This window comes from Dermochelys coriacea, chromosome 1, assembly GCF_009764565.3.
Source record: "Dermochelys coriacea isolate rDerCor1 chromosome 1, rDerCor1.pri.v4, whole genome shotgun sequence".
NCBI lineage: Eukaryota > Metazoa > Chordata > Testudines > Dermochelyidae > Dermochelys > Dermochelys coriacea.
In genome coordinates this window covers 269,952,755-269,978,833 of record NC_050068.2, presented here as the reverse complement: position 1 = coordinate 269,978,833, position 26,079 = coordinate 269,952,755, and the positions used below count along the sequence as shown (strand labels likewise).

General features: G+C 39.7%; 1 protein-coding gene across 3 annotated transcripts in view; it reads right to left on the bottom strand.

Moving 5' to 3' along the window:
- Positions 1-26,079, bottom strand: part of FGD6 (FYVE, RhoGEF and PH domain containing 6) — a 105,486-nt gene that overhangs the window by 72,709 nt on the left and 6,698 nt on the right. For all 3 annotated transcript variants that reach the window (XM_038420168.2, XM_038420177.2, XM_043492117.1), the window contains exon 2: positions 20,334-22,818. In XM_038420168.2, the coding sequence (XP_038276096.1) occupies positions 20,334-22,818 (2,485 nt within the window). The remainder of the gene's footprint in view (positions 1-20,333; positions 22,819-26,079) is intronic.

The following is a 26,079-nucleotide window of genomic DNA, read 5'->3' as shown; positions in this document are numbered from 1 at the left end:
TGATGTGATTAGGCCCTATGATGGTATCCCCTGAATAGATATGTGGACAGAGTTGGCAACAGGCTTTGTTGCAAGGATAGGTTAGTGGTTCTGTTGTGTGGTGTGTGGTTGCTGGTGAGTATTTGCTTCAGATTGGGGGGGCTGTCTGTAAGCAAGGACTGGCCTGTCTCCCAAGATCTGTGAGAGTGATGGGTCGTCCTTCCGGATAGGTTGTAGATCCTTGATGATGCGTTGGAGAGGTTTTAGTTGGGGGCTGAAGGTGATGGCTAGGGGCGTTCTGTTATTTTCTTTGTTGGGCCTGTCCTGTAGTAGGTGACTTCTGGGTACTCTTCTGGCTCTGTCAATTTGTTTCTTCACTTCAGCAGGTGGGTATTGTAGTTGTAGGAATGCATGATAAAGATCTTGTAGGTGTTTGTCTCTGTCTGAGGGGTTGGAGCAAATGTGGTTATATCGTAGAGCTTGGCTGTAGACAATGGATCGTGTGGTATGATCTGGATGAAAGCTAGGAGGCACGTAGGTAGGAATAGCGGTCAGTAGCTTTCCAATATAGGGTGGTGTTTATGTGACCATCGCTTATTAGCATCGTAGTGTCCAGGAAGTGGATCTTTTGTGTGGACTGGTCCAGGCTGAGGCTGATGGTGGGATGGAAATTGTTGAAATCATGGTGGAATTCCTCAAGGGCTTCTTTTCCATGGGTCCAGATGATGATGATGTCATCAATGTAGCACAAGTAGAGTAGGGGCATTAGGGGACGAGAGCTGAGGAAGTGTTGTTCTAAGTCAGCCATAAAAATGTTGGCATACTGTGGGGCCATGCGGGTACCCATCGCAGTGCCGCTGATTTGAAGGTATACATTGTCCCCAAATGTGAAATAGTTATGGGTGAGGACAAAGTCACAAATTTCAGCCACCAGGTTAGCCGTGACATTATCGGGAATACTGTTCCTGAAGGCTTGTAGTCCATCTTTGTGTGGAATGTTGGTGTAGAGGGCTTCTACATCCATAGTGGCTAGGATGGTGTTTTCAAGAAGATCACCAATGGATTGTAGTTTCCTCAGGAAGTTAGTGGTGTCTTGAAGATAGCTGGGAGTGCTGGTAACGTAGGGCCTGAGAAGGGAGTCTACCTAGCCAGACAATCCTGCTGTCAGGGTGCCAATTCCTGAGATGATGGGGTGTCCAGGATTTCCAGGTTTATGGATCTTGGGTAGCAGATAGAATACCCCAGGTCGGGGCTCCAGGGGTGTGTGTGCAGATTTGTTCTTGTGCTTTTTCAGGGAGTTTCTTGAGCAAATGCTGTAGTTTCTTTTGGAAACTCTCAGTGGGATCAGAGGGTAATGGCTTGTAGAAAGTGGTGCTGGAGAGCTGCCTAGTAGCCTCTTGTTCATACTCCGACCTATTCATGATGACGACAGCACCTCCTTTGTCAGCCTTTTTGATTATGTCGTCAGTTGTTTCTGAGGCTGTGGATGGCATTGTGTTCTGCACGGCTGAGGTTATGGGGCAAGTGATGCTGCTTTTCCACAATTTCAGCTCGTGCACGTCGGTGGAAGAACTCTATGTAGAAGTCCAGTCTGTTGTTTCAACCTTCAGGAGGAGTCCACTCAGAATCCTTCTTTTTGTAGTGTTGGTAGGAAGGTCTCTGTGGGTTAATATGTTGGTTAGAGTTGTGTTGGAAATATTCCTTGAGTCGGAGACGTCGAAAATAGGATTCTAGGTCACCACAGAACTGTATCATGTTCGTGGGGGTGGAGGGGCAAAAGGAGAGGCCCCGAGATAGGACAGATTCTTCTGCTGGGTTAAGAGTATAGTTGGATAGGTTAACAATATTGCTGGGTGGGTTACGGGAACCACTGTTGTGGCCCCTTGTGGCATGTAGTAGTTTAGATAGCTTAGTGTCTTTTTTCTTTTGTAGAGAAGCAAAGTGTGTGTTGTAAATGGCTTGTCTAGTTTTTGTAAAGTCCAGCCACGAGGAAGTTTGTGTGGAAGGTTGGTTCTTTATGAGAGTATCCAGTTTTGAGAGCTCATTCTTAATCTTTCCCCGTTTGCTGTAGAGGATGTTGATCAGGTGGTTCCGCAGTTTCTTTGAGAGTGTGTGGCACAAGCTGTCAGCATAGTCTGTGTGGTATGTAGATTGTAATGGATTTTTTACCTTCAGTCCTATTGGTATGATCATTCATTTACATTTGGAGAGGAAGATGATGTCTATCTGTATCTGTACGAGTTTTTTCATGAAGTTGATAGATTTCCACTCCATACAGCTAAATTCAGTGCCTTGCATAATGACAGGTTTCAGAGTAGCAGCCGTGTTAGTCTGTATTCGCAAAAAGAAAAAAAAGAGTACTTGTGGCACCTTTAGAGACTAACAAATTTATTTGAGCATAAGCTTTTGTGAGCTACAGGTCACTTCATCAGATGCATTTGGTGGAAAATACAGAGGGGAGATTTATATACACACACAGAGAACATGAAATTAATTGGAATTAATTTGCAAACTGGATACAATTAATTTAGGCTTGAATAGAGACTGGGAATGGATGAGTCATTACACAAAGTAAAACTATTTCCCCATGTTATTTCTCCCCCCCATCCCACCCCCCCACGGTTCCTCAGATGTTCTTGTTAACTGCTGGAAATAACCTACCTTGCTTGTCACCATGAAAGGTTTTCCTCCCTCCCCCCCTGCTGCTTGTGATGGCTCATCTTAAGTGATCACTCTCCTTACAGTGTGTATGATAAAACCCATTGTTTCATCTTCTCTGTGTGTGTATATATCAATCTCCCCTCTGTATTTTCCACCAAATGCATCCGATGAAGTGAGCTGTAGCTCACGAAAGCTTATGCTCTAATAAATTTGTTAGTCTCTAAGGTGCCACAAGTACTCCTTTTCTTTTTATGTTTTTACTGTAATTTATCCAAAGTCCTCAATATTCAAGCTACAGTATAACAGATAATTTCTTGACTTTATGTAAAATGTAATTTGAACTGATCAGCTTGTGTCAAATGTAGAGAAAAATAATGTTGCAAGATAAGTTACATTTTATAGCAAATGAGACAGATCTTTTAAACATAGGTTTCTGAAATTCTATGATCCCAGGGCTGCCCAAGTCACCACTGGACACTTTGAAGGGGGGGTCAGAGTCCTTCACATTTTGAAATGATTACCAAATTCAACCTCGTGGTACACTTATATTAAATTTTCCCCTTGGACAAAGGTTTGTCTGGATCCTTCATGAATGAGAAAAAGAATGGACATAACATTTGTAACACAATTTATACCAAATATAAAACAAAAAGTTTAAATTGTACAATAATATAAATAACCATATTAGAAACAGATCCTTTTTGTCATCCACTGTATTTTGGAACACAAGTATATAGGAAAGTCAAGAATATCTGTTCTAGTTCTAAAGGTCTCTTTGAGACCATCAGGACCCAGCGAGTGCTCCAGGAATGTTTCTTATGGCCATTTTAGTTATAAACAAAAGAGCGATAGCCATCCCAGCTGCCACAGTGTCTCAGAGTAATTCTTGTTCATCTTTACAGTCCATTCATCATGCTACTCCCATTTCTCCAGCTCAGTGGGTCACTGAGCAACACATAACTCTTCATATTCTTTTACCTAAGTAGTTTAACATTGGGATGATACTTCTCTACAGATGAATAACGAAAATCAATCCCCATTTAGCAACTCTTATAGACACAAATATCTCGAGTGTTCATGGACACAATGCCAAGCCCATTCAAAATGAAAATACTTCCATGTGCTTTTGATCAGCCCCCCCAAAGAGAGATCTGAAGATTTCAATATTTGGATTTAATGGATTTGGTACCTTAATCACATCTTAAAGACAGTCCTATACATATAAGCTTTTTAATGAAATTTGAGTGCATCTTCATTTAGAAAATTATTCTCTCCCTTGTATCATATGCCTCAATTGTATGCCTCATGGCCATTTTAGCTTCTCTGCCCATGTGCCATAATTTTCTTCTCTTTTTCTACCCTCTTATCCTCTTTTTAAAAACTCTGCCACCACGTATTAATTCTCGCTAATAACTCAATTTTATGTCAAAGCTTTCTTTGTGGAGTAGTTTTTCTGTTCTGTGTTAAGCATCCACACAGATTTCTGTAATCCTACTCTCTCCCAAAATGTCCATCCTGATCTTGTTTCCTCTTTGTCAGATATTCTTTGCACATGGCCCCAACAACATTAATAAGCTTTTTGGTACGAGAAACTTCTGCATTATCAGTCATGTGAAACACCTCACTGCTAACTCATCACACTGTCCCTTGAGTAAGAATATCCTGCCATATCATGTGAGCCAGCTGTCTATAGATAGATGTGGTTAAACTTTTTGTTATTTACATAATCTTAAGAATGTTGATTTGTCTGATAATGTAGCATTTTAATGGTTATTTAAATGCTAATACTAGATTTTTCTTATTGCTTGCTGAATAAGATAACCAATAAAACAACTAAAACACTATTTATGTCACACACAAAAAAAGGAAGGTAAGAGATACTGCGGCAATTCTTTGTAAATTATGACAATGCAATTCTGGCATGTCAGTATGAATCTCTTATGGACTTCTAAACTTTAAGCATCACCATAAACAGTGTATCTGAAAATGTTATGGTTATAATGGCAAATGTTTTGCACTTAAGTTTTTTACCTGTGAAGTATAGACATGTCACCTCCATCATGGTTACAGCTTTCCATCCAGTTTGCTGTGTGTGGGCAAATCTCAAACTCTTGTCTCTTTATTTTAATAGTTTATTAAATCATCATATCTGTAGTTGGTTTAGTATTTTAAATAAGTGTTAATTAGGGCTGTCAAGCAATTAAAAACATTAATTGCAATTAATCATGCTGTTAAACAATAGAATACAACTTATTTAAATATTTTGGATGTTTTCTAGATTTTCAAATATATTGATTTCAATTACAACACAGAATAAAAAATATACAGTGCTCATTATATTTTTATTACAAATATTTGCACTGCAAAAAATGAAAGAAATAGTATTTTTCCAATTCACCTAATACAAGTATTGTAGTGCAATCTTTATCATGGAAGTTGAACTTACAAATGTGCAATTATGCACAAAAAATAACTGCATTTAAAACAAACAATGAAAAACTTTAGAGCCTACGAGTCTACTCAGTCCTGCTTCTTGTTTGGCCAATCGCTCAGACCAAACAAGTTTGTTTTCATTTGCAGAAGATAATGCTGCCTGCTTTTTGTTTACAATGTCACCTGAAAGTGAGAACAGGCGTTTGCATGGCACTGTTGTAGCTGGCGTCACAAGATATTTACATGCCAGATGTGCTAAAGATTCATATGTCCCTTCATGCTTCAATCACTATTCCAGAGGACATGCGTCCATGCTGATGACAGGTTTTGCTCAATAACAATCCAAAGCAGCGTGGACCAACGCACGTTCATTTTAATCATTTGAGTCAGATGCCACCAGCAGAAGGTTGATTTTTTGGTGGTTTGGGTTCTGTAGTTTCCACATTGGAGTCTTGCTCTTTTAAGACTTCTGAAAATATGCTCCACACCTCATCCCTCTCAAATTTTGGACGGCACTTCAGATTCTTAAACCTTGGGTCCAGTGCTGTAGATATCTTTAGAAATAGATGTTAGATAGGATGGGATCTGAGTTATTACAGAGAATTCTTTCCTGGGTGTCTGGCTGATGAGTCTTGCCCACATGCTCAGGGTTTAGTGGATCGCCATACTTGGGGTCAGAAAGGAATTTTCCTCCAGGGCACATTGGCAGAGGCCCTGGGAGTTTTTCACCTTCCTCTGCAGTATGGGGCACAGGTCACTTGCTGGAGGATTCTCTGCACCTGGAAGTCTTTAAACCATGATTTGAGAAATTTAATAGCTCAGACACAGGTTAGAGGTTTGTTACAGGAGTGGGTGGGTGAGATTCTGTGGCCTGCGTTGTGCAGGTCGTCAGACTAGATGATCATAATGGTCCCTTCTGACCTTAAAGTCTATGATGCTATGAAATCTCACATTGGTACCTTCTTTGCGTTTTGTCAAATCTGCGGTGAAGGTGTTCTTAAAACGAACATGTGCTGGGTCATCATCTGAGATTGCTATGACATGAAATATATGGCAGAATGCAGGTAAAACAGAGCAGGAGACATACAATTCTTCCCAAAGGAGTTCAGTCACAAAATTTAATTAACGCATTATTTTTTTAATGAGCGTCATTAGCATGGAAGCACGTCCTCTGGAATGGGGGCCAAAGCATGAAGGGGTATATGAATGTTTAGCATATCTAGCATGTAAACACCTTGCAATGCCGGCTACAAAAGTGCCATGTGAACCCCTGTTCTCACTTTCAGGTGACATTGTAAATAAGAAGCAGACAGCATTATCTCCTGTAAATGTAAACAAACTTGTCTGTCTTAGCGATTGACCTAATAAGAAGTAGGACTGAGTGGACTTGTAGGTTCTAAAGTTTTATATTGTGTTGTTTTGGAGTGCAGTTATGTAAAAAACAAAATCTATATTTGGAAATTGCACTTTCACAATAAAGAGATGACAGTTCTCTACAGTACTTGTATGAGGTGAATTCAAAAATACTATTTCTTTTGTTTATCATTTTTACAGTTCAGATATTTGTAACAAAAAAATATAAAGTGAGCAATGTACACTTTCAAAGATATTGATTTCAATTACAACACAAAATACAAAGTGTAGAAAAACATCCAAAAATATGTAATAAATTTCAATGGGCACTCTATAATTTAATAGTTTGATTAAAACTGCAATTAATCGTTATTAAGTTTTTGAATCATGATTAATTTTTTTGAGTTAATCATGTGAGTTAACTGCGATGAACCGACAGCCCTAGTTTTAATAAAAGTTTTACTTATTTATAATTATACACAAAAACTACATTAAAAACTTCTGGCTTCAATACTGTAGCCCTGGGCTGGAATATGTTCTGCTGTTTTGTGGGGATGGTGCATGCTCAGTCTAATCACATGTAGGAGCTGTGAAAGAATGGAGAATGCTCAGAGGGGACAGAATCTTCAGGGATTTCAGCTGTTCAACTCCAGCAAGTCTCTGCTGAGCATGTGTGAACTACAATTTTCAAAGGCTAGTAACTTAGGCAAATTTGGATATACTTTTATGGGGACTGGCAAAAGGCACATCCCTGACACAAAGGACAACCTCTATTACATTACAGTTCCCTCCTTCAAAGTGTAGGAGCTCTCCACCAGAACTTTTTTTCCCTAGCCTTAGTGCGGGAAACAGCTACACCATTTTGGCTGAAATTAAATATCAGCTTGAGGCAGACATCCAGCCCTGCCTTTAATTTGTATTATGATAAAACAGGTGCCAACCAAGATCAAACCAGGGCCTCACTTTTAGGTGCTATTAAGCTAGGCATATGAGAGACATTCCCTGTCCCAAAGAGCTTGCAATCTAAATAGACAAAACAGGCAGCAGAGTGGAAGTATTCAGTCCCATTTAAACAATGGGGAACTGAGGCACAGAGAAATTAAATGACTTGACCAAGGCTGCAGAAGAGTCAGGGCAGGGCTGGGAACTGAACCTTCATCTCCCAAGTTCTAGTCCAGAGCCTTAGTCATCCAGAACTCAGGGTTGGTTTGTTTTTTTTATTCCCCTCCTGTATCCATGTTTAGCACGCCTCAGTTCTTTAAACTCTTTTCAAACCCACACCAACCTACACCTCACCTCCTTTTGGAGAAGGGCCAACTGCACCATGCTTTGGACAGATGGTTAATCCTCCCTTACTGCTGCCTTTCTTTCCCACATTACTTGTCCCCTGACATCCTATGCCTCCACTTACAGATATCGGAAAAAAGGTTATTTGGCCCAGGATTGAAAATAAAGAGAAAGAGAATCCTAAAAGAAAAGTTAAGTAGAAAATACATATAGCTGAACTGATACTATAACTTTAGCCCTGCCTTTAAAAAAAAAAATGCACTGAGCCATATTTACAGCCAATGAGAACTTTGGTCTCAGCTCCCAATTCATTCAGAATCACCGTCTGTCACTCTACGTCACAGAGATCACTCAGCAAGTCTTGTCCCAGATCAGTCTTATTTATCTTTTGCTGTACAGTATATTTGTATCTGCTACAACATGATTTATTAATCTTTGTTATTTTTAAAACCCTGGTCACTGCTAAGCATTAATGACGATACACAGAAAGAATGAACAAAAATAATGAGGAGTCCTTGTGGCACCTTAGAGACTAACAAATTTATTTGGGCATAACCTTTTGTGGATTAGAACCCACTTCATCAGATGCATAGAGTGAAAATACAGGAGCAGGTATAAATACATGAAAGGATGGGGGTTGCTTTACCAAGTGTGAGGTCAGTCTAATGAGACATCAATTAACAGTAGGATACCAAAGGAGGAAAAATAACTATTGAAGTCATAAGAGTGGCCCATTACAGACAGTTGACAAGAAGGTATGAGTAACAGTAGGGAGAAATTAGTATTGGGGAAATTAAGTTTAGGTTTTGTAATGACCCAACCACTCCCAGTCTCTAGAATGAGCTCACCTTAGGACCACTTCTTTCCTCTCCAGACAGAGTGTTTGAGTCCTAGTGGGGCTGCTGTAACTGTTTGACGTTCTAGGTTCTCTGCCTGAACCAGTCATGTCACTGCGTACAAGCTACTTAGGCTTTGTCTTCTCTGCTAAAAAAGGCATGGGTTTTTAACTGAGGGATAACTAAAATGCATTGTCTTCACCAGCGGCAGTGCTAGTCCATTTGTGGTCTTAAGCAGGAACATTTTTGTCCCATCCCTGCAAAACCATAAAAAAGTGAATAGGGGACCCCCATAAACTGTTTAGGGCCCAAAGCAATTGCTTAGTCTGCTTATGCTTAGTGCTAGCACTGCTCTCCCCTAGGATTTTAGAGGAGGATATCTGTTAGTTAGTAACCCCGACCACCCTCTTCCCCCCCATCAAAGATATGGCCATAGGGTTTGTCTTCACTGCACCTATTAGATAGAGTCAGTATACTTAAGTTACTCCGTTCAAGACAGGCTAGCTCAAGTGAAAGCAGCAGACACTGTGAAACAACACTAGAGCTACACAGATTGAATTAGTAGTTGAGTTGTTGCAACTCAGGCTACTGTATCCCCAATGCATTACCAGCTTGATCATCAGCTGCACTCAAGCTTCCACCTACATCTGGGTGGGCCAGCTAGCTGGAGTTTAAGGCACCACTTAAGTAGAGCTAGAGATTTGCTTGTGTGGAAAAGGACTAGTTTAGGGGCAAAGCTCAAACTATAATAAGCAGTAAACAATGAGTTAATACTGCAGCGAAGACAAGTCCATAGAGTAAGCCCTTTGTATCAGTGAGACTTGCCCCAGCACAAAGGGTAATAAGCAAGATAGTTTTGTTGGCTTGACATTATGGCAGGGCACAAGGCAACCAATCAGATAATTTTGATCTTCCCTTTATTTTGCCACTAAGTTTACAATTCCAAGTTTCATTGAAAAGTGGTTTGAGCTCTGCCTTTGTAGATACTTAGAGTGCTGAAGGATAGAAAGACCTCTGCAGAAGATTTTTTTAAAAAGAAGAAATAGATCAAGGCAGCTATGAGGATTCACACTATCTTTACTGTTGTGGGTCCAGTCTCTCCTCTCTGTTAAAGATGTGACAGAAGGGATTAAGGAGTGCAGGGATACAGTGCATGAACATTTAGGGTATGTCTTCACTAGCAACATTAAAGCACTGCCATGACAGCAATTTAACATGGCTGTGTAGTCACGGCACCCCGCTCTAAAAAACCAAAAAAAAAAAAACCCCCCCAAAAAAACCCACCCACCTCCATGAGGTGAGTAGCTATGAGTGCGCACTGTCTACGCAGCCACTTTACAGTGCTGAAACTTGCAGCGCTCAGGGCAGGGTGTGTGTGTTTTTTCTGAGCAAAAAAGTTGCAGTGCTGTAAAATGGCAGTGTAGACAAGGCCTCAGAGATCCTTCAAGCAGCATGACTAGAGTGGAGGGGGAATCAAGTACCTGAGCAATTTGATTTTGGATATTACTTGGGAAGTTTTATAAAAACCATGGCAGTTTTGATAATTACCCTTTTAGAAAACTTCAAGAATCCCACAGTAGAGAAACTAGAACAAAATCTTGTCTTTTTAACTAGCAGACTTTATTTTTGACCTCAGATCAGGGACACTGCACGTCCTCTTCCTTCAGTGGGGATTTGGAGGGGGTTGTCTCCCCACTCTAGATAAACATTTTTTGAAATCTCTCTCTCATCTCTTCTGGATTGATGCATATTCGGTGGTTATGTATTTGTATAAAATGTTTACTATGCCACTTTTTAAATCATCATACCTCACATATATATATGCACTTGCATTATTGCATTGCCTTTAAAAATTCCTAAGAAAGAAAAATTTTTTAAAAAGAGAAAACTAAAACCAAACAGTATTTTTTATCCCTGCTATTTAACTCAGATATCAAATGCAAGCTACTGCTTCCAGAAGTACATAATGACAACTCTCATAGCAGGCTGTCATCCTCCTGTAGTTGCATAAGCATTTTTCATTGTTCTGTTAGAGCTCTGATTGAGGATTCCTCCATGCATCTCTTGGAGTGTTCAACGTAAATATGCATGCATGTCTCGGATGTTCCATGCTCTATATACAAGAACCATATTTTAAAATCTCAGTTAAAACTAATTTCTGACAAGATTCTTTTTTAAACTAACGCCCTTTCTGAATCAAGTCATTAAACTTACGTACAGTAAGAGAACGCTGACAAAATGTAAATCTAAGCCAAACTATGCGTCCTACGGTGTTCCAATTCAGCCTCACAGCACCATGGCACAAACCATGAAAAGCAGAGTCCACAGCCATGGTACACTGAAACAACTCCACAGGAGCCATTGTAATGAAGCTACCATAGGTGACTGTGGCCAACAGGGACCCCATTTGGTGTTAAACGCAGAGAGGTCTCTGTGAGAAGTATTGAAGTACTGGTATTTTTGCTTTCTTTGCTAACATGTGTATGAAGATTCACTCTAGTTTTACACAGTTAGAAACTCATTGCATGTGAACATTTCTTATGTCAGAGGTCACAGACCCCTAAAAAAGAAGAAGATCTTAGAGGAGGAAAAAAAAAAAGACAACTAGAAACACAAGGGCAAAAAATAAGACTTCTAAAACACAGAGCTAACGTACAACCATGATTTTACCACCTACGGGTATGTCTACACTGCAGCTAGCAGTGTGCTTCACAGCCCAGACAGACAGACTCAAGCCAGCTCTGCTCAAGCTAGTATGCTAAAATTGCTGTATGGTCATTGCAGCATGGGCAGCGGCTTGTGTCCAAGTTCACGTGGCTAGCCTAAGCCACCAGCCACACCACTAATTTTTAGTACACTCGCTTGAGTCGCACTAGCATGAGTCTGTCTACCCAGGCAAAGAGGCAGGCTCCTAGTTGCAGTTTAGACATACCTTAATACACCAGCTTTTCTGAACTGTGCTGAAAATTTACCAGCCCAATACAAAAAAAAAATATTGTAAAGGACAGACAAATATAACTGACACCAAGGGAAAAAAAAATAGTATTTTACTTGCCAGCTAGCTACAAAACAAAACAAAAACAAGTTACTCACTGTAGGTAGAATTTTAGAAGGTTATAACAGTCTGCGCTGAAATCTCAAGCACAACACCTTCAGATAGGGAAGGAAACCATACGAAATGAGAACACAAGCTCGTAACAATATATACTTAAAACATAAAAGCTACTTTATTGCATCAATGGTATCATGAAGGCCTGGTGCTTAACTCCCCATCCTCTGAAATAAGAATTAAACACAAGTTCCAAAAAACTAAAACCACAAAAACTATTCTGTGTTTATGGATCACTCTTTTTATATATCATCTTCCTTCAAGAAACGTGACACATAGTTTGGAAGTAAACTTTAAATCTGTGGCTCTCTGAACTTTTACATTTCGGACAATAGCCAACAAAAGAAATAGCTGAACAGTACAGAAAAGAATAGTTAATTAAATTCAAGACCAACATGGAGTGACTTAACTCTTAAAAGCAGTGCTGTTTGTACAAGTATCAGCTGACACAGCTCCCTGAGTGGCACACAAAGATAGCTGCCGAGACACACTTTGGCTCAAGCCAAACACATGAGCCACTAAAAACAACTCATTTATTTCTTATAATGTTGGACTTACTCATGCTCTCCTCTCCCCTGTTTTTTTTACACACATTAGAGACATACTGAAGGGAAAAAAAGTAGATGTTTTTTCTGATCAGCATAAGAGTTCCCACTTATGGGAAAGCTTAAAACTTTCATAAACAAATCAGGGGCTCATAAAAAATTATCAGAATTCAAACCGAAAAGACAAAATGTGTTCCTTGCTGCATTGTAGTAGTTATGTATATTTTAAAGTACAAATATGTACAACATTGTAATACTGTAGTTAGATGTGCATAATCAAGTACAACTAAAATAATTGGTAATTTCTGCATGCAGAGAGACTAAAATGTACTGAATTAAAATGTGAATAAAATTAAATTTTAAGTCAAAATTTTGGCCTTACTCTTCCCTAACATTTCAAAAATGTATTTTTACGTCAAAATCCAACTCAAATGTTTTTTATTTCACATACATAATACAAACAAACAATTAGATAAGGTGAAATTTTTACCATAGTAAGACAAAGAAACGTATCAAAGAGTTTTAGGAATACATTTCCTGAGCCAATGTTGAAAATAACCTTCAGGAAAAGGCTGTTGTCAAGCCATATAAATGAGTCTTTCATCAATTCGCATTTCATGTTCAACTTTCCGCTTCATATTTATGTTATAGTACTCTTCTGCATTAAATTGGAAGACATTTGATTTACTAAGTACACGCACTATTGATGGGTCTGAAACAGGAAGTCATGGTGGAGAGTCAGAATAAAGAATCCTAGTTGGTCCTTCCCTTAACATGACAAGATGGATGGATGTAGAAAGAATGCTCAAATGAAGAAAAAGTGAAAAGAGGGAAAGACTGCATCTGTTACCCTTCAAGAGATCAAATTTCCAAAATTTGAAATTCTATTATGAAGGTCTAACAGGGAGTACAAGAGGCTGTATTATACTTAGAGAAAATTCAAACAGGGCTAAACGGGATGCCTTTTCATTTACTTCCTTGTTTGTTACTCTGAGAAGAATTTTAAGTTAACAGATGCAGCAATGATTTTGTAGTAGTCACCAAAAATCAGACCTTTTAAAATTATCTGCACATCACAATTTGCAGAATTTTCCAACAGCAGATTATAATTAATTTTAAGGTTAAATTTTTTTTTTGACCCACAAGCCTCTTGGTTATATCCTGCTGGCTTTAAAGAATTTTACAGTGCTGAAATCTGATCTGGATACAAGGATTAATTACTAGCAAGGCTAAACTTAAATCTGCAATTGAGATTCTTAACCTGGTGGTCACAACCATGCTGCCCTTCCCATGACGCTAATAAGGGGAGATTTCAATACAGAGAAAGATGAGAATCATTGATCTAGGGGCACGCAGATGGCTAGACAGTGTGTTGTAAACCCTCTGAGCCAAGGGAGCTGTCTATCTGTATTTGTAAAGCACTGGGACCTTTATGAACTACAACTAAAAAATTTAATAAAATAATTAGCATGACAGCCTTTCAAAGTATATTTTGATTATTTAAAAAGAATAAAAAAAATTCAGAGTGGTTCTGGTTATACTGCACAGATCTGAGATTCTGCCTGCTTTGTCCAACTTCCTAAAGAAGAGGTGAATCGAATTCAGTAAGAGTATGCAGTAGGCAAGCAAGAATATCATAATATGCGAGATTACTCCATGTGAAACAGTGACAGAACATCAGATTTTTCTGAAAGATCATTAGTTTTGCAATGCAGCATATTAGAACCACGCTGCTCATTCTTCTCCAGCATGTGGAGTGCAGTATATGCTGCTGAGGAAGCAGGTGAAAATGTGTGCAAACCATAAGTGGGGGCGGGTGGAGTGGAGGGGGGTGTCTACTAACTTGTCACTGAGTCTGTTTGTTTGGAGAATCTCCTCGGGTGAAAAAAAATGTTAAAAGATCCATTTTATAAAAGTTGTGTTTTGCTTTATACTGAAGGCAGTAAAGTCCTACCCCAGCTGCTCTGAAGTGTGATCTTAATTGGGGGAGATAAGGGTTGGCAGTCAGGTGGAGCCTCCGCCATGCAAAGCTGCTCTTTGGCCGGCATGCATCCAGCCTGACAGGTCAGAGCCAGTGCTTTGGGAGGACGGACAGGAATATCCTTGTAGCACTGAGAAGACCAACTAGAATAGCACAGTTGCTAAATTGTTGCTGTCTACAAAAGCAGTCTATGGGTAGAAAGTGATGCTGTTGGATGGCACCACAGTTAGCATTACTTAGAACAAGAGCAATCCAAATGCTGGAGTGAATACCTATGCACTAGAGTGATGATTTTAAATATTTTAAATGCTGGGGCCACTTCATACCAAATCATACAGTGAGTTAAATTATGGACCTAAACTACGTGACAGTGTCCCTTTATATTATGGAAAACAAATGTTTAGGGAAAGTAAAGCAGAGTGACAAGGATTTGCATCAAGAGTCCTCCAAAAGAGGAACATGATTTTCCCAAACAAATGATTGTCTGCTTAAAATGCCTTTCATATGCTACATGCCACAAAGGGTTTTAAAATAACTATTCAGAGCACAAATGCATGTGGCCTACAAGAGTAACTAGACCCAAGCATCTTGACTGAATCTGTCCCCAAAGGGTGCACCCTCAAAAGAGCAGCACAATCCCAGCATTCTGTACAAACCCAGTTCCTGCTTCCTCACAGTTTGGCCCAGAGACTAACATTGCCTAGCGTTAACAACATTTGTAGCGAGAGTCTCACATTGATCTTGATGTTGGTCTCTAATTTTACAACCAGCTAATTATATATATTTCATTACAAAATTTAACACATTATTGTTCATAAACTACCAAACTGCGTCAGTGTGGTGGCACAGACCTTCTGCGTGGCTGCACAGAATGGCACGGGCTAGGCTTTCCATTCTCCGACCCAACTTCCTAGCTCACTAGAGCTGGGTGTGCTGAGACATTTTTGTATTCAGCATATAGAAAGGAATGGAGTAGATATGCACTTTAACTAGTCAGAGGTGTGACTAGTAAAGTCAAAGAAGTGGCATTCATAAACTGCAAAGGCAAAAGGATAACAGGTCTAAAATGTTGAGGGAATGGGGACGGAGAAGACTTGAGGATGGGAAATAAAGGTCATTCTGCTACCCTTAATTATGTTGCTAATTCCCTATTCAGCAAGTAGTCCCACTGGTTTTCATGGGATTACTTGTGGAGCATGGTACTGTTAAACATGGAAGAGTGGCAAAAATCAGGCTTATATCAAGGATGGGTAAGGAAGAAAGGGGGAAAATTAAGACAGAGGGTCTGTAAGGCAGCCAAGGATGTAGAGTTCTCTCTATCTTCCCTAATGCACATTCTCCAGAAGAACTAATCACAAAACAGTGACTTTAAAAAAAACAAAAACAAAAAACACAGAAGCAGGTGAAATCCACACATCTGGCCCTTAGTTATGTTATACAGTAGAACCTCAGTTATGGCACCTCGGGAATGGAAGTTGTCCGTAACTCTGAAATGTTCCATAACTCTGAACAAGAAGTTACGAGACTTCAGCCACGGGGGAGGGGAGCGGAGGGTTTGGGGCAACGGCCGCAGGGTGTGGTGGGGATAGAGCTCCAAGTGAGGCGCGGGGGGGGAGGGCGTAAGTCGGGGCTGAAACCGGGAGCAGGGCCATGGGGCTGAAGCCTCGAGCCCTGGTACCCTGCTAGGGTTGCCAGGTGTCTGGTTTTTGACTAGAGAGTCCAGTCAAAAAAGGAATTGGACAGTGTCCAGTCAGATATATTGACCGGACACAAAGTCTGGTTACCGCTAGCAGGGGGGAGAAGTGGCAGCCTGTCGCCTGGCCCTGAAGCGGTGGCTCCCAAGGCAGCATGCATGCACTGGGTTGGGCCACAGGTGGTCCCTTGAGGAACAGAGTTGGCCCCCACGAGGGGTTTGGGGTTGTTTTTTTAATGTATTTATTTATTTGTCTGTGCTGCTGCCCGATTCCTTCTGGTTCCAGATGGTGTCCGGTTGACCAGTAAGTCTGTAACTCTGGTATTTGTATCTTTGAGGTTCTACTGTACAGCATTTTCTTTGGTTTTACAATAGGATAAGCAAGAGCATCTTTCCAGAGCCCAGCAAACAAGAAATCTCAGATATCTGAAACTTCTTAAAAATATTGGAAAGCTGTTCAAAAAAGCCACATTTCAAAGTTCTCCTAATAAGAGTTTAGCACAGACACTGCACATCTGTTTAGGTGACATTATCCTATACAGCCAACTTCTCAGGGAGGCCCGCTTTTTCCACCTGTGATGACAGCCTATTCAAGACAGCCGACCATCAAATTAACATTTATCTCTGGGCCTAATCCTGCAACCCTCACTGATGTTATGTAGTCCCTATCGTTCATGTGAATAGTCCATACAGGCCACTCAGCACATATAATGGTCGCAGAATCAAGCCCATAGTGAACACAAGAACATACCAAAGATGGAGTTTAACCACAAAGACAGATCTCAACCCCCAAGTAGGCAATATCTAGCATACAATGTTTTGGTAAAGTTTCCATGAGAAGGCTTCTAACCTCAGGATTCCGTCAACACCACACAGTTTTAAATTCCTAATCAGTTCCGTTTCTTAGCTTTATGTTCATTTATTTATACTTCAGCATACTTTCTGGTTTTCCAAACAATAATTCTAAATCAGGTCACTGGAAAGAATAAAAAGGAAAGTATGTAGTTGTACTCATGTAGAGCGCTGAAAGTATCTCTCAAAGAAAAATCCTCCTACCAGGCAATGTGTTTCAAGGAGTAATGCAATCAGAAATTATGCTAACAATTACAGGCAGCTCTACATTCAATCAAAATCAATTAGCAATCACGTATGGTTGCTGAAGCTCAGAGGAAACATTGCCAACATATTTAGGAAACATAGTATATTAATCCACGAAAAGCTGGAGGAGCAGAACAACAGTCTGAAAAACAAGACAGCAGTTTTGCAACTGCAAATAATAATAAAAGGGGTCCCCAAAGATGCACGAAAGTTTAAGTCTCTGCATTTTGTCACACCACATATGCTTTAAGTCATACTTAATTTCCGTTTGCATCTTTAGTTTGTTTAGAGACTGTTTGCAAATTTCCACTCAATTTCAACTTGTTTTCAGTGAAGTTTTTGCCCTCTTTTTGGTAAAAGTTTGTTACTATAAAAAAAAGAGAAAAAAATATTTATGATTTTTGTCATTCACTAAGAGAAATACAATTAAGTGTTATTACTTTGAAGTAACTGAGCTGTTGTTACACATCTCCTACAGTAGTGTCAAAAAGAAATGTTGCTGTGGAACTTTGGAGACGAATAAAAAGCACTAGCTTTTAGTAATGCTTCAAACCTGAACACTCACTTCTTAGAAAAAAGGCAATTACTTCATTCCTTGCTTACGCTGTCTCCTGATAATGATGATAATTTAAAACTTGACATGCATTTAGAAATGCAATTTCTGTCCCTCTCCTTCCCAGTCACCATTCTTCTCTCATATTTTAAACAAACAAAAAAATGAAATGCCCTAAAACTCAACAAAACAAAAAAAGTTAATGCATTCACCTTCTTTACCCTATTTAAAATGTTTTGTCCTGATTTGTCTGAAAACCAATGATCTATATTAAAGACTCTTGCTCTTGGAAGTAGATTTTTGGTATTGTTCCCATGGCAGAAGATCCAAAGTAAAGTTATCTTCATTTATTAGTTCTATTCATTACTTTCCTTTCTCAGGGTAACCCAGAGAACATTTCAGAGAAGTGAGCAAGTTTGACACCAGTAATGTGTTAACTGCGTAGGTAAAACACAGCATACAATACGAATTCAGTGGTTCTCACACATTTTTGGGACGCTAAGGGTGTAATGAACTTAACTCCACTCCCACTCAAGCCAATGATAAAACTTCAGTGGGAGTGAAGATAGTAAAATATTCTGGAGTGGGATTTTGGCCTGAGAAAGCGGCTCTCCTCTTAAATAGCCTAACTACAGCACTCATCTTCCAAGATGGCCACTGGATCTTTAATTTCCTCCTAGAAAGTTACCAAAAGAGGAGAAAGTGTCTCAATGTAATCTATCATCTGAATTAGGATAAAATTGCAAGAGCTATTAATTCTCATGGTTTGGGCATAATGGGATCAGGAAAAAATTTCTCAGGATATAGTACCACTGGGTACATTATAAAGCAGAAGTCCTCAAACTGTGGGTCATGCCGCCCTAGGGGGTACAGAGGAACATTCGGGAGGAGGGCATGGGCCAACTCCGACAGGGAAGGAGTGCCACCCAGTCCAACTCCATCTTCAGCCCAGCCCCAGCTCCACGCTGCCACCAGCCCAGCTCCAGCTGCAGCTCCATGCTGTCCCCTACTCCACCCCCAGCCCAGCTCTGACCTCATTCCCTCTCCCCCCCCGGCCAGCTCCACCTCTTGCCCCAGCTCCTCCCGCATCCCCAGTTCAACCCCCAGCTCTGTCATCAGCCCAAGCTCCTTTGCTGAGCCAACTGTGCAGTAATGGGGGGGGGGAGGAGGAGGAAGCGGGCGGACAGATTCCATTACTGGTAGGGGGGGTGCAACAAGAAAAGCATGGGCACCACTGTTATGAACATTTTAGGCCTTCCTCTAGAGCACATGAAACTGGATACTGTTGACAGCACATAGGACTAAATGGACCCTTAATCTATTTTGGTACATCAAGCCTTGTGTTCCTGTGGTTACGTTGTATATGTGCTTTAGTAGTAATGTTTGAGGTACAGTCCTTTCAACCTAGAGACTGTGTTTCAAAGTACAATTTTTTTGCACTGCAGTTTTAAGTTATAAAAAGTTATATTTGTTATTATATTATATAATATAACAAATCTCAAATGCCAGGCTATGGAAATTTTAGGGAAAGTGGTCTAATACAAAGGGGTAAGTGCACATGCAATATACCAGGTTTATGTAATCCAGGGTATCAGCCTGCTTGGAAGCGTTACGCTGCTCTACTTTTCAAAGTCTTCAAGTATTCATGAATACCACAGAAAGACTAAGTGACAATGCAATACAAGAACACACAACTCTGATTCTAATCTAACATCTAAAAGGAAGCTACGCCAAGCACAGAAGCAAGCACTTTACTTCAGTAAACAACAAAAATAACACCGTACACAGTTCATAAGACCAATGTGAGGGTAAACGCGTAAGATGTCACATTCAACATTAGGAAGCTTAACGAGACTACTTCCCACAATAAAGACTCCCACCTTCCTACAAAGGCAAGTAACTTGATGTAGATGAAAAGTAATTCAATATACAAGTTTTTACTTCCTAAAAATGTTATACGGATGCCATTTCAAATATTTTCTCCCCCTTTACAACAAGCATCTCATTGCAAAACAAGTTCTCACACTGGTGAGATGCATAAAAAAAATTTCAAAGCCTTTGTACTCTACATGTAAAATAAGAGCAGCTATGATTGTCTTCACAGAGTTTGGTCCATACACCAGCCCTGCATGTCATCTCAATAAGCACCCCCTTCCACCAGGGTCACATTACAAAACTATAGTGCAAGGAATTGCAAAAAGTAGCTTGCTGGGCACTAAGCTACAAATCGCTACATATTCCATTCAAAATCTGAGCATGGATTTATCAAACCCTAAAACTCTACAAAAAAAAGTCAACCTTTATTATTACAAAAGTCACCAAAGCATATCTTTAAGCGCTGTCCATCACACAGAGAGCTTTCCATTGGACTGCTTTGCTAAGAGCATTTAAGCAAGTTCACTCTGGGACTTGGTCTTTATTTACAGGAGCTTTTCCAGATTGAATACAAGCAACAGTTAGATATTACCATCAATTCCAGTTTAAGAATACTCTAAATTCCAAAGCAAAGTATCTATCTTTAAGTCTGATTAGACATTGGGAATGATAAAAATTTGCCTTTTCCTTGATACTAAATTTACAATAGATCCAAGAGTTATTTCACCAAGAAAAAATCCTTCTGGGCCACAAATTGTTACTAAATTAACATATATGGGTGAAAATACATAGGGGTATTAGATTGTTTTGCCAACACGCAATGAAACAAGCATATTTCCTAAATTCACCATCCAAAACAACAACAACAATTTGTTTGTATCCAGCACACAGAGCTGGATCTATTTTACACACACTTTCCTCCTAGATTACCTGCCATGTCTTGAATGGCTGCTTGTAGCGTCATCTGGTTCTTCTACCTCATATACATTTGTGTCATTATCTTCCACCATACTGCAGGAATTCTGCCATTCAAAACATGGATTTTTATCAGAAGACAGAATAAAAGGCAAGTTTTCACACTCTGGAATTTCTTCATAGTGGCGCACATTCTCATATTCTGGTGGATAATCGCTTGTAAGAGAATTCAAGTGCGTTTGTGACAACTGCTTCCCTGAGAATATTTGTTCATCTGAAGACTCTAATCTTTGACTGTTTGGTATATCATGCTGACTCCTATGTCTCTGTCTTTTCTTTTGTGATGCTGGGCTACTTATTTCTGCAGAACGTGCCTTCGCAGATTTAGTTTTCCTTTCGCTTGCTAGGGATGTTACATTCCAGTTGTTACCAATACCATTCCCTTCCCCAGTGGAAAGACTAGCTATGGCACCATCCATGGACTGGCTGCCCTTGGAAAAGAATTTCTGGAAGTCACTTTTCATTATGCAAACAGACAATTTAATGTTGAGAAATTTCTTTAAAGTGTTTTTCTTTGGACTGTCTTTGCAAGGCTTGTCTGTTCTTTCCATATCCACGGAAGACAGAGATTTAGCTCTAGGCTTGATCCCAGCAGTTGAAAGGTCAGAGTTTGTGGCAATGGTGGCAGTTTTTAACGATTCTGGATTGCCTGAAAATGGCAGGATAGGATGAGGTAATTTCCAGACAGGTTTCTCTGAAGAACGTTTTGGCATGTCACCGTAAGGTGACGTACCTTGTTCTTTGGCCGATATATGCCTTAAAGGAGTTCTTTCCAGAACATTTTCTGGTTTTTTATCTTCATTGGAAATATAAGAACTTTTTTCAACAAGCTCCTCTGATGCAGCTTTTTTCAGCAGTCCAGCAGCAGGCAAGCTGTGTCTTTGAGGTTTTTTAGGAACAATCCTTGGTGAACTTTCATCTTTTACATGAATCTCTTTATCTTCTGGTTTCTGAGCAGAAACATCAAGGCTACTGGAGGCAGGCAAGTGCTGATTGCAAGTCAATTTTAGTTGCTTAGGCAAACTCATGGACAGAGTACTGCTTCGTATAAAACTAGTCCTTTTGTCCACAGCAGCTAATATACTAGTTTCATCTGTCATTTCATCTGCAGGACTTGTTAAATTAAGATCTTCGTCCAAGGAACGTTCAACATTTTCTGTCATGAGAGAAGCTTCTTGCACAAGTTGAGGCAAGATATTCTGTGAGGCTGATTCTTCAGTATCAGTAGAGTCCTTCATCCAGTGTATTTTCTCAGCAAGATTTTGAGGAAACTCAAACGGATTAGTCTGATGCACTTTTTCTGGATGATCATTATATGAAACACTCTGACCAAGAACATTAATTTTTGCTGTTTTTTTATTAAAGATGTGCTCAGAAGATCCAGAAGAATCACACTTCGAATTAATTGGTTCTCTTGTTCCTTCCCCGGAAGTATCTATACCATCTTGACGGACTAGACACGCAGCACGCAGCTTTCTCGGTTTTGGAACTGGATGCATTTTTGAGCTGGGTGCTGAACATGCTCCAGAGGAAGATGATGTTTTAACATCATCTCCTTTCATACAGATTCCACCTACAAATGTACTATCACTGTTTACATTGACATCTTCCAGTAATGTCATCTTACATTGACACTGCTCCAGGTCCAACGAGCAATAGCATTTGTGGCTACTTTCAGTCAGACTGGAACAAGTTTCAGACATGTGGATTTCATCAGCATCTCTCTTATTGTAGTTATTTTGTGGCTTGCCTGTAGCTTCCTCAGAACCAGATAACTGCACAAGATCTGTACACTCTATTTTAACTTCATTGTTAGAACTACTACCATCATCCCTTTCAAGTTTATCTGGACACTTGTGCCTCAAAGAGCTACTATTAGGGAATACACTTTGTGTTAGAACATCTTTGAGTGTCCCTTCCAGAAGGCTGGCCTTTAAAACTACCTGATTTCTATTTGCCACTTTTTCACTATGACTCTCCTGTACTGTCCCACCTTTTATAGATGGTGCAATTTGTTCACTTATCTTGATATTCTCTAAGTGTTCAAAAATTATTTGAGTTTTACATGTGCTCTCCCCATTTCCAAGCTTATGGATGCATTCAAAATTGCAAGAACACATTGGTATAATGTAAGTGGTATCCTCAGTGTTTTCTGTGGAGTCTCCATTTTTATAATTCAGGTGGTCTACAGTTTCAGAAGAATCTCCTTTGTGTTCTTCTAGGCTTTTTGTGCTTTTTCTTAAAGATGATGGTGGTCTAACTTCAGGAACAGATGAACTCTTGAGAACCTTTGGTTTTGGTGCTATCGCTGGTTTAGTTTTCTTTGTTGTTTGTATAACACCAGCAAACACAACATCTGGCTTAGGTGCAACAGGGGGAGGTGATGCCTTGTGTCCTACCACAAATTTTGGTTTTGGTGCCACTGGTGGCTTCTTAATTTCTAGAAAGGAAAAAACAAAAATTTTAATCATCATGAGCCTACAAAACAACTTATCTTGCATTACAGTACTTTTAAAAGATTCAACTTTTTATAAAATTTAAACTATTCAATTATTTACACTACTTCACTTTACCCCCACCCTACTTTTTTAATACCAGCATTTCTTCCTTTTAGTAGAAACACTCAGGTAATTTAGGGGGGAAAACAGAGGTTTTCTTAAACAAGGGTTTTTCAAAACCTAAAGCCTGTTAGAAATGTTTATCAAAAAATGTTCAGAAAGTACTTAAAAAGAATTTCTTGCTTGCCAAGACGCTGAAGTGTGATGAGAACTGAAGTCTACTAGCCTAGTTTTGCAGTTTAAGTGGAACATCACAAAAAAGTACTTTTTAAAAAAAAAGCATAAAATAGTGAAAATTAAAGGAGACTAAAAATTTTATTGTAATATCAATTCTATTATCCTCAATAAATCAATAACCCCCCTTCACCTTTAATATGCAACTATTTAACCTGACTGTGTCCTTTTTCCCTTTATTTTTACAGAAGCATCTACTAATGGGAATTTGCCACTATAGCCAGTTACGGGTATTGGGTTCTGAAGAGTGAAGTTTGGATGATAACTGATTCTCTAGCAGTGAAGTGCATTCCAAGATAGGAAGTACAATGAGGATACACAATGTCTTACTGAATTTTCCATCCCAAGTCATGCTATTTTCTATTAATCATGGCTTATGATCCATCTGACACTACTATAAATAACTTTTTTTTTTAAAGTATTCACTGATAGGACATTTTAATACATGCAAGAGATTATTTATGACATTTAGAAATCTAAAAAGATATCACATCATAACCAATTCTCACAAAGATCTTGATGCAAGAAAGATAATTCATTCAATACAACTGCAATGTTTCTCATTTAGCAGCAAAGTCTTTACATATCGTCTCCATTATTGAACAAACATCACTGTGTATTTTCCACTTTCCTTGTACATTCTTTTAAAAAGCCTAATAACATGTGATTCATGCTGCGTATCTGAAGAGATCATTTGGCCCACTGACTAGAAATTACAATATTGTTACAAACCCATGAGGTGTTTTCATTTTTAATGCTAAACTATAATCCCTGCCTTACTCTAGAAAAGTGAGAAAGAAGACTGAGCGTTAGGCTCTGTCTATACTACAGTTTATGTCAGCATAACTTATGTTGCTTAGGCGTGTGTACAGTGACATAAGTTACACCGACATAAGCTATGTGTGGACAGTGCTATGTCGGCAGGAGAGCTTCTCCCACTGATACAGCTACTGCCAGGGGTGGAGTAGTTAAGCTGCCAGGAGAGCTCTCTCCCATTGGCATAGTGCGGCTACATTAGAGAGTTTACAGCAGTACAGCTGCACTGCTGTAAACTTTCTAGTGTAGTCATGCTCCTAGAAGTAGAAAGTGCCATCTACTGAGAGACTCAGAGGGAGGACTTGTATAAAACTGTGCTAGTGCTCAGTCTAAAGGAGATAGAGAAAGACAGACAACTCTTCTGCCATAAAAACAGGAAAGCCATGTTTTTCTGGGCTGTGAATCACTATATCTAAGCCCAGACTGCCTCTACTCAGCCCCAAAACTCAGCACCTCTTGCTGTGAGGAATCATTTTATTCATCCCATTAGCGAGAGGTCAAAGCTAACCTGTGAGGCTCAGTACATAAGTCAGCTGCTAAGTGAACTCAGAATAGGCAGAGGAAAGGCTAGCAGGGGGGTTTCTAAAGAAATTTGCAGGAAGGTTTGTAGGAATATTTTCAAGACGTACAGCTCTACACACACAACAAGGATGACCAGCGACGAAACAGTTATGACCTGCAGAGGATGTGACACTTTCTGTATCCATTTCCTGCCTGAAAATAGTGATTTCCTCTGCATGAATTGCAAGTTGATGGCTGTGCTTCAGGAAAAGATTTGAGATCTGGGAGGACAGAAAAAACACTGGACAACCTGATTTGGGGAGCACAACCCTAGACCAAAATACAGAACAGAATGGTTTCAAGGAAGCTGAAAAGAGAGGAAAACAGAGAGGAGGCTTGGGAGTTTGTGACACAGTAAGGAAAGAGAAGCACGAGACAGTCTGCAGAGCCAGAAGCAGGACGATTTGAGACCACCAGAGAAAAGGGGACCAAGAGAAATTCACTAGTTCCAAGCATGTGGTGCAGCACTGCAAAGAACACACTGAAATATTCAGCTGGAGGCAAGAAACAGGGGTCTCTCACAGGACACACCTGAGGACTGATGCTCAGCCCAATCCTTGGAAACATCAAGCATGACTGAAGACCACAGAAAATCCAAAGAAGACAGACAATCCTCACCAGAGACTCAGTGTTAAGGTGGTGGATTAAACAATCTTCAGTGGATAAAAGGACAGCAGGACTGACTACCATCTTTCCAGAGCGAAGAAAACACATAACATTGAAAGGCTGGATGGGTTTATGAAAATGATGGGCAAGGATTTGTTGCTTATGTTACACATTGGCACGAATGACACTGCCTCAGAAGAGGCTTAGCAGATCATCAAGAGCTGAAGGAGAAGAAAGTATCAGTGATCTTCCCAGGGATTCTTCCTGTTCCACAAGTGAGATAGACAGCAGAAAATAATGGAGGGAAACTGGTGACTAAGTAAGTGATGAGAAGTAGAGGGCTCTGGTTTTGTGGAACATTGAGCCATCTTCTGTTGGGCAAGGAGGATGCATGGCTTGGTCCATTTACAACTCAACAGAAGAGGAATGAATCTTCTGGGTAGCAGACTAGCTAATGTAGCATGGAGGGCTTTCAACTAGCATCAACAGGAGAGGATGCTAAGGTGGTAAAGACAGTACATATGCTTAAACATCAAACTGGAACTCAAAGTAGCACAATGTAAAGAACCAAAGCATTAAGGTAAAGAAAAGAAATTCTTCAATTGCCTATGTAACAATGCTAGAATCTTGGATAATAAACAAAAAAAGTAGTGTTAGAAATATTCATTTATTAAAAGAAGTTTGATATGTTTGGCGTTTCTGAAACCTGGTGGGATGATTCGCATGACTAGAATGTTAAGGTCACTGATACATCTTGCTTTGGAAAGAATTGGCAGAGAAGACAGGTGAGTTTTAACTCTACATTAAAGATATCATTATCTGCTTCAGAGTTACTGACAATTTAAAAGAACACCACCAGGAATGTTTATGGATCAATGTGATAACTGATAAATCACAAGACTGGGTCTGGATGGAGGGTCTGCTAT